General features: G+C 40.1%; 1 protein-coding gene across 2 annotated transcripts; it reads left to right on the plus strand.

Annotated features, from left to right (window-relative positions):
* The first annotated feature begins 2535 nt into the window (after positions 1–2535).
* On the plus strand, positions 2536–9165 carry LOC137049270 (tripartite motif-containing protein 16-like). 2 transcript variants are annotated; one of them, XM_067427769.1, is made up of 6 exons: positions 2536–3219; positions 3821–3916; positions 4003–4236; positions 6509–6668; positions 6822–6869; positions 8265–9165. In XM_067427769.1, the coding sequence occupies exons 1-6, from the start codon at positions 2647–2649 to the stop codon at positions 8780–8782; spliced, it is 1629 nt and encodes a 542-aa protein (XP_067283870.1). In that variant the 5' UTR covers positions 2536–2646; the 3' UTR covers positions 8783–9165. The 2 variants fall into 2 exon arrangements, with proteins under 2 accessions (XP_067283870.1, XP_067283869.1); XM_067427768.1 differs by having other exon boundaries at positions 2543–3219; positions 6822–6989; positions 8153–8371.
* Positions 9166–10085: the final 920 nt, after the last annotated feature.

A 10085-nucleotide genomic window follows, 5' to 3' on the forward strand; every position in this document is an offset into this window, starting at 1 on the left:
TTTGTATACTAAACAAGTGTACTTAAACGCCTAAAATTATCAAAGCTTAAAAATGTATGCTTCTCTAAAATATCGCAATGATGAAATGACAATGCTTTTTTTTAATCAAAAACGAAATCTCGTACTACATCTGGTGTGGGAGCATTTCCAATTGGAAACACCACATAAAGTGAGATGTGTGTATTGTATTGACCCAGAATGCAGGATCGGATCCATTAACTTAATTTTCAGTAATTTTCACTCATTTGTATGTCATAATTCATATTTTTTAATAAAAATGTTATGGAACAAATGACACATTGTGGCTTTATTTCTTTTAATAATCTTAATTTTTCAAAAAAACAAAACTAAAAACTAAAGTTATTTACAATGAGGAGGCTACAGGTTACAAAACCAAGTAGTTGTGAGCCAGATGTTAAAAACGTGTTTTTTTTTTTTTTTTACAAACAGTAGATCACAGTCAAGGTTATTTCAGATCAATACACGCCAGTGTCCACTAGATGGCGTCATGGAGACGGGTGTCGGGTGTTGTTTCGAAGCTTCGGCACATTTGCTTCAACTGTTTCAGTGCTTCACGAAGCCTCGGTCTGCCCATCACTAGACAACCCCAATACTACAGACTATCCCTCCCAGCTATTCGCACGCAACAGGAACAATCCTCAGCCCACGTCCCGGCACGGCAGCCTCGGCAAGGAACTCAGCAGCACTCACAGAAAAAGCCCTGGCCAACAACAGAAGCATCATACCTTTATAGCTTCACTCTCTAATTACTAATTTGACACAGGTGTTTCTCTCTCGCCCGGCACACTCAAGGAAACCCCATGGACGCCACTGACGTCACTGCCCTTATTTGGGATGAGCAGCTTACACCACGTGTGCTCCGAGCACAGCCGTTATGATAAGTTTATAACGAACTTTTTCATCAGACTTGAGCAGTTTACTGTGGCAAACCGACGTATAACATACAGAATAGGGGAAACGGGTGAAAAGGACTAACCGATATTTAGCCTATTTATTTAAACTAAATCGAGTTTAAGCTAAGCAACGTTAAACAAAACATAACTAAGGATCTGGATTAACAAAAACATACTAAAATACAATCCCAGACGAACACACACTGTGGAAAATAGGTAACGTTACTGTTAAATACCAAATATAATACAATTACAATTAAAACTCACCTCAGAGTCAGGAGAAATCCGTCAGATGAAGGCAGATCCAATTCGACCGTTGGCGGCGAGTCACTCTCAGGTGCGCACTGCGCAGTGATATGATTCTTCCGCAAGAAATAGTTCCAAACAAAATATGACGCAGAGCTCTGTACCGCCAATAACACTTTCATTTTGAGCTTCACAAATAAATTAAAAGCCTATGATTTTATTCATTATATGCAGCATTCGAAATTAACAAGGTTGATAGATTGTTTGTTTTATATTATTATATAGCCAGCCAGATTTTAACCACCAACTGGAACTGTTAATTTAAGGCCAAACATCGATATTCAGTAAAACAAATAAAAGGCTTTTGAAAGTATGATTTGTTTTTTTAGATCTTGTGTGCAGTAAAAAAAAAAAAAAACTACGTTTGGGCTGCCTACACAAAACCTACACAAAAGCTGTGGGCCTCGCCTGGGCAAGCCCGCAGTGAGCCTGTTTAGGTTTGGTGTGGGCTGGCCCTAGCCCACTCTGCCCACAAAAAGCCAGCAGAGGCCCCGCAGGGGCATGTTTGCAGGGGAAGCACTTGGCTGACAGATCCTTCTCCATAAAGGTCACCCATTTAAGAGTACTCACTGGCCACTCCAATTCTCCAAACTACCACCCCCTGCTCAAGCAAACGCCGGGGATCGTAACCGGGTTTGCCAGTTGCTGCCGCTAACCAGGACTAAACACCACACACAAAAAACGCAAAAGACAAAGCATGATGTACAGCGAAGTACAATAAACATCTTATCGATGAACTTAACTGGTGTCTGTGTATGTTTGTTATGGTATATGGGAAGGGATGTGATAATGGTGTGAAATATGTATGTGTTATGTATGCTAATGAAGTGTTAACCTAACCCTCGTGTGCACCCAAGGGTAGAAAACAGCAAACTGAGTGGATAGTGCATCAAATGTGCGTGTAACATGTAATACTGCTGTAGATCGTGACGGAGCCCTCTGTCACAGTTACGTGCCAATCGTAGTAAATGTGAGGGAACGTCTAAATAAAATCAATGTCTATGCCACATAACTTGCCTGGATCCCCTGAATGAAGGATGAAGCTGTGACTGAAGAGATTTTCAGTTCATTAGATGTTCATCTGAGGAGAATAACACACTGTAGATAATTCTAGTCAAGAACTGTTATAAAACAAGGCAAATAACTTTTCCTATATAGTTTAAAACACTTACATAGATGTGATCATTAGGATGCAGTTTCACTGAAGTTATTAATGGTGTTGTCCTGATTCTCTGTCACTTATTCTTTGAGTGTCTGTCTGAGACTGACCTCTAGTGGACACTTTATGATCTGTGACTTTATGATCAGACTTTTGTACACGTCACTCCAACACAGAACCAGGAAGCAGGAATCACATTTCAGGAAAACAGAAACTGGAGTGAAGTTGAGCTGTTGTGTGTTTGTGTCTCTGTATTCACGCAGTAAAATGGCAGAAGCCAGAATTTCTCAGGATGAGTTCCTGTGTCCAGTGTGTTTGGATCTCCTGAAGGATCCAGTGACAACTTCCTGTGGACACAGTTACTGTAAGATCTGTATTACGGGCTGCTGGGATCAGGAGGATCAGATGAGAGTCTACAGCTGCCCTCAGTGCAGACAGACCTTCAGTCCAAGACCTGCTTTAGCTAAAAACACCATGCTGGCTGAAGTGGTGGACAAACTGAAGAAGACTAAACTTCCTGATGACTGTTACGCTGGAGCTGGAGATGTGCAGTGTGACGTCTGTACTGGAAGAAAACACAAAGCCGTCAAGTCCTGTCTGGTGTGTCTGGAGTCTTTCTGTCAAACTCATTTTGACCGTCATGAGGACTATCACTCCCGTAAGCCACATAAAGTGACTGAAGCCACTGGACGACTGCAGGAGATGATCTGCCAGAAACACGACAAGCTCCTTGAGGTTTTCTGCCGCACTGATCAGACGTGTATATGTCTGCTGTGCATGATGGATGAACATAAAAACCACGACACTGTATCAGCTGCAGCTCAGAGGACAGAGAAACAGGTATGAACTTTAAACCACACACTGATGAAATAATGCTGACACTGTTTATAGGGACCTTCTAAAACACCTAATGTGGCTTAATGTATTAAGAGTGTTATTAACAGACCAAACTCAGTAATAAACACTAATAAAGTATACTATGTACAAAAAAAGCCCAGAATATGAACACAACACGTTTAATTACACGCTAAACCTTTTCCTCCCATAGAAAACTATTATAAGAAAACGCTTATATTTTATATAAAAAATGTTTTACAACACCGTTGAGACAGTTCTGTTGTAAAGTGACGGGTTAGAAGCAAAGAAATAAAAAAACACAAGGGAGAGAGTCGAGACCGAGACATAGCTGGGAAAATGAAGAAAAGGAAAAGGGAAGTGAAGGTGCCGTTCAAAAGAGGCTGAGCCTAAGGATCTAAACCTTTTGTGGGTGTATGGGATGGCCTGGATGGGTGTGATATTTCCCAGCCTGAAATGATGTCCTAGTCTGGCCCTGATTGGCACCATATGATCAGGAAACATCATTCACACTGCAGACGTCAGCAGAAGTGAACAGGAACTGTAACACAGTCTGATGTTTCTGCTGTCATTGGTTTGTCTTTAGCACCAGCTGAAGGAGACGCAGAGGTCGTTCCAGCAGAGGATCCAGCAGAGAGAGAAAGATCTTCAGCAGCTGAGAGAGGCTGTGGAGGCTCATAAGGTGAGTCTGGAGAAGAAGAGCAGTTTGAGAAGTCTCAGTCAGGACTCACTGAAGCCACTGTGTGATTGTGATGTGTGTCCTAACAGCGCTCGGCACAGACAGCAGTGGAGGACAGTGAGAGGATCTTCACTGAGCTCATCCGCTCCATTGAGAGAAGCCGCTCTGAGGCCACACAGCGGATCAGAGATCAGGAAAAGACTGCAGTGAGTCGAGCTGAAGGACGACTGGAGCGACTGGAGCAGGAGATCAATGATCTGAGGAGGAGAGACGCTGAGCTGGAGCAGCTTTCACACACACAGGATCACATCCATTTCCTGCAGGTAACAGAGATCTAGAAGAACGAGAGACTCACAGAGAAACATTTCATGAGAGCAGAATGAGCCGTTTACACACAATGGCCCTCATTTATCAAAAGTGCGTACACCAAATTTCCAGCGTACACCCAAACCCACGGTGACTTTGAGATTCATCAATATGGACGTTGGCGTACGGCACGCTCAAATCCTCCGCCAGCTCAGGAGGTGGTGTACGCACGTTTGAGTTAGTGCGAAAATGCGCAGAAAAACAATTCCTAACACCACAAAACGCACTGACAAAGATATGCTATATTATGACCCACTGTAAAAAACAACACCAACAACAACATAGTAATTATAAACTTCAGTGTTTATTTCTGTGCAGCATGGACTTCAATGTTTAATTTGTGTGACTATACCAAAGCGTTTGATTTGTAGGCCTAATGACATTCTTCTTCTAAATAACAATAGGTGTCATTAATAATAAAAATCATAATAATAATAAGAATCTTACAAATTGTCATGCAATTATTAATGTGAATGAATGGTCCTCCACATCATCATCACTATCGTACACCCCAATAGCCTACATGTGCCGAGATACGAAATTAAATGCTAATAGTTTCAAAACATGTGCTGTTAAATAATGCATTGTGGTAATTTCTCATCCAAACAGCTTTAAACTGCTGGAGTGCGCTTCTCAACCCCCACACTATTAACAGTTTTTGTGGGTGCCTTTAATCCCACTCTTTAAACTCCCAAATAAAACAATTTCATTTGTTTTCCACTTCCCTGGTGATGGTCTCGATGGGCGCGTCTCAATCATCTCACTAGTTCAGTAGTCAGAGCACTGATCAGTGAGTCAGCCCGTTGACTTATGTCCTAATCAGTGCCCTGACTAGTGGACTAGTGAGATGATTGAGACGCGCCCGATCTCCACGTCGGAGAAGTTTCGCTTCTTTGCCGTCTTCCGTGTGTCCATGGCGTAAAATGAGGGCGTGGGGGAGGCGGAGACTTGAATATATAGGGGCGTGTTATTCTAATGACGATCGTTTTCAGCCGCGGCATTTATCAAGGGCAAGTTTTGCGTACACCTAGCCTGACAAGCCAGACCCACATCACGATGTTTGGTCTGGAAACTCACCATTGACAGCTCAATCTGAGGGGCGGATAAACGGTTGTCTTTCAAACTCCCTCTGCACGCGATAGGATAGCGCTAAACCAACCAGAGCAACGAAGGTGAAGCAGAGCTCGCTGACTGATTAAACATTCACCGTATCCGGTCGGCTAAACTCCGAACACATCTTCCCTTTTTAAGAATGACAAAACTACAGGTCACCACTAGAGGGCAGGTTTATCACAAAACTATGATACCCAATAGTACATACCTTACACGATCATAATCCTTTCCCATCAAAACATAGAAGTACACATCACATTATCTGTGTTATCATATTTAGTACAAGAGATAAGATGCAAAAACTTATGGTTGTGGTGGAAAGCAAAATGGCCACCACGAGGCGTTTTTGCGATGGCTCCATTTCTGAAAATGTTCAGGATCCCAAACTGTACCAGTTTTACAAGTTTACCCATTTTTATGCTTTTATGAAAAGGTTAACATATCACCTTAAATTTTGCACATATCACCTGGGCTATATGCTAATATCAATCTTAAATGTACTTAGCATGTGGTGAATGTTTGCTAAAGTGCCGTGTGAATATGTTACTGTGGTAATGAGGTGCTCAGTGGCGCCCCCTCCAGCTGGAGTGTCAAATGCTAGAACTTCTGGCTCTAACCTTTGTCTGGCTATCACCAGACCAAGCTCAATTTAAGATCAAACATTGTTCTGCTCTGTATTTTCTACTGCACAAGAGGCGTGATCAACGAGCATTATTCAAATATATCTGTATGCAACTGGATAGTCCTTCAACCAATCAGACCACAAGAGGCGTGATCAACGGGCAACGACCCATTTCTCTATCCGTCATCGTGTTAAATCCGCCAATAGCAGGTGGATAAGCCAGTCTGTTATTGGTTCCCACAAAAGTGTAACCAAAGCAGTGGAAATTAATGTAGAGGTTTCCAGACTGAACTGCAGGGCGAAATCAAATCGCCGGCAGATCACGCTGGGTTTACCCAGTATAGCTCTAACGTGATATAATGAATATGAGAAGACTGAAGCTGAGGCTGTGAAAGTGCTGGATTGAGGAGCGTTACTAAAGATCAAATCTGACAGTAGTGCAGGTTATTGGCTGAAGTGTGGAGGTGATGAGCTTTGATTTCTGTTTCCTGTAGAGTTTCCAGTCTCTCTCAGCTCCTCCTGAATCTACAGACGTCAATGACAATCCCTTCAGCTCTCTCTCCTCTTTTGATGGAGTGACAGAATCTGTCCGTCAGCTGAAGGACAAACTGGAGGATTTCTGCAAAGAGGAGCTGAAGAAGATCTCTGACAGAGGTAAAGTCCTGGAGATTCATCTGCTCTCAGAAATCATCCTCCATCATCTCATATCATGTAGAAGATCATATTAGAAATGTCTTAGGAACGGATGCAGGGATCTTTTTCTCTTGACATGATGATCACACTCTTCATGTCTGTTGATTTCCACAGTCACTTTCACCAACATTGTTCCCAGGACCAGGAACGACTTCCTACAATGTAAGTCACTGAGAAAACAAGCAGAAGAACTCACTGTGTGTGTTCATGTTCTTCCTGTAGAAGGAGAAAGAAAACATGACAGAAGAGCTTTAGAGTTGATCATGGGAATGATTTGCAGAGGTGGTAAAAGTACTCAAAAGTTATACTCAAGTGAAAGTATATATATCTAAATAAAGTATGTATACCTAAATAAAAAAATACTCCAGTAAAAGTAGAAAGTCCTCCATTCAAACATTACTTGAGTAAAAGTACAAAAGTATCAGATTTAAAACGTACTCAAGTACCAAAAGTAAAAAGTAAATATTCAAATTAACTGTAAATATCAATAATTAAGCAGATAAAATCTTTTGGGACTGATATGCAATGCTTTAATTGAACAAATGATAAGATTAGATACTGCAATTAAGATTGTTAGATTTGCGACAATGAAGCCCCTTAACGCAGTATAAGGGTTAAACTTAAAATAGACATGTTCCTTAACATTAGCTCCATAAAACAGATGAGGAGCAAGATACTATTAACTAATTCAACATTAATTCAAAAGCCATAACCACAATGACATATTACGTAACAATTAGTTAATAGTCATGTGCCTCAACAAGTAAAGTCATAATATAATTTTGCCAATTGTTATGATTAATGATGAATTAAACACAACTGAGAGTCGGAATGCATGCTTTGAATACATGAATTTACATTATTAGTTAATGTAATATGTTATTAGGGAATTAATGATGTCATATTTAATGAATAGAAATTCATATATTACTTAATCTATTAATCATAAAGAATGTTCATTAGTTGCTGATGCAGTAATCATTAATAAATGGTTTAGTTCTTCATTAGTAATACATTAACTCATGATTATCTGTGCATTAGTTAGGCATGAATTATAATAGTGCACCTGTATTGTAAAATGTTACCGATGTTTTCATAGTAAATTGTGTGCCGCAAAATAAAAAAGCTGGGGAAACACTGAGCTAACGTTAGTGTGGCAAACCTGACCTGTCAGCTTTTCCAAGTCTATACCCGACTGGATCATCCATGACCGACCAGACCGGTTTGGAAATCAAGTGTAATAAATACTTAATACTTGGAGCGGGCATGGGGAAATGTATTGGAGTAAAAAGTAAACTTTGCCTTTAATATTGTAGTGGAGTAAGAGTAAAAGTAGATGCAAATAAAATATACTCAAGTAAAGTACAGATCCCCGAAAAAAATACTTAAGTAAAGTATCAAAGTATTTTTACTTGATTACTTACCACCCCTGAAGATTTGCACAGGATATCTGGTAACTGTACTGAGACACTGCTGATATATTGATCATGAAGAGTTCAGCTACACTATAAGATCAGATTCATAATTCCTGATTCTGATGTGTTTTCTCTTCATCAGTTTCACAAAAGTTCACTCTGGACCCGAACACAGCAAATACACACCTCCGTCTGTCTGAGGGGAACAGAGAGATTACACACACTCGCACAGTCCAGCCGTATCCTGATCATCCAGACAGATTTGATGTGTATCCTCAGGTGTTGTGTAGAGAGAGTGTGTGTGGACGCTGCTACTGGGAGATTGAGTGGAGTGGTGTTGTGTGTATATCAGTGTCATATAAGAGCATCAGCAGGAAGGGGTGGGGTGAAGAGTGTGTGTTTGGATCTAATGATCAGTCCTGGAGTTTGCTCTGCACTTCCTACAGTTACTCATTCAGTCACAATAACACACGCACTGAACTCCCTGTAAAGCCCATCAGTCGTAGAGTAGGAGTGTGTGTGGATCCCAGAGCAGGAACTCTGTCCTTCTACAGCGTCTCTGGAGACACAATGAGCCTCATCCACACACTCCAGACCACATTCACACACACACTCTATCCTGGGTTTGGGGTTTATTATGGATCAGTGAAACTGTGTTGATGAATCAGAACAGACTGATGAGGGATTCTACCCATAATGTGTACCTTAAAATGCAATGTAAGTCGCTTTGGATAAAAGCGTCTGCCAAATGCATAAATGTAAATAATGCTTTCATCTGTTCATTACATTAATATCTGTTAAATAATCTGAATTCTTAATTTGCAGTGTTAATAAACCAGAGATTTTGTCAAACACCCAACAAAGCAATTGTCAAAAGGTGCGTCCCAATCGGGAATGGTGTGCTATGTCTTTTCTAAGGGATCAGGGGTGCGGGGTTCGCCCCAGGGCCGAAAAAGTAGCGAAAACGTCCCATCGAGAAAGCATTACGAAAACTTTGAGCACTCATAACGCCAAACGATGAATTCAAAAACACTCGTCACTTATACGAAAATTGAAGATGATATAATCATGTTAGCATCATGCTAGCAACATGCTAATCATGTTAGTATCAATGCTAACAACATGTTAATCATGTTAGCATCATGCTAGCAAAATGCTAATCATATTAGCATCATGCTAACAACATGCTAATCATGTTAGCATCATGCTAGCAACATGTTAATCATGTTAGCAACATGCTAACCATGTTAGCATCATGCTAGCAACATGCTAATCATGTTAGTATCAATGCTAACAACATGTTAATCATGTTAGCATCATGCTAGCAAAATGCTAATCATATTAGCATCATGCTAACAACATGCTAATCATGTTAGCATCATGCTAGCAACATGCTAATCATGTTAGCATCATGCTAACAACTTGCTAATCATGTTAGCATCATGCTAACATCATGTTGCTTGGCTTTTTTGCATCACAAATGCCACAGGGCCCCGAGTTTTGCCACGGCAAGCACCACTCACAATTTCTTCAGGAATTGTACTTTCAGCAAAAAGTATTTTTGGTAAAAAAATAAAATAAAAAAAAAAGACTTAAAACAGAGCACTGCCATCCGTGTCTGGTTTATTAATCTTTTGAACAGATAAACACATACAAAATGTAAACATTTGAAACGATTTAACTATTTCTAACATTTTAGATGATAATAATCCATGACTAAATTTATTGCAAATATTTATCATCACTAAATTTAGTGATTCAAACTAATGTAGTGAAAACAGTGACCATAATTCTGAAATGGTAACTGGGGGACATTTCCTATTTCAGTGGTCAAAATATCACCAAAATCTCATTTGTTGTATTTTAGTTCAAAAACGGGGACAATAATTTTAATGTTTCTGTTGTTGTGGAGTCCCTATATTATTATTAACATTAATAATCATTATGATTTAGTTTGATTATT

The sequence above is a fragment of the Pseudorasbora parva genome, chromosome 20 (assembly GCF_024679245.1).
Source record: "Pseudorasbora parva isolate DD20220531a chromosome 20, ASM2467924v1, whole genome shotgun sequence".
Lineage (NCBI taxonomy): Eukaryota > Metazoa > Chordata > Actinopteri > Cypriniformes > Gobionidae > Pseudorasbora > Pseudorasbora parva.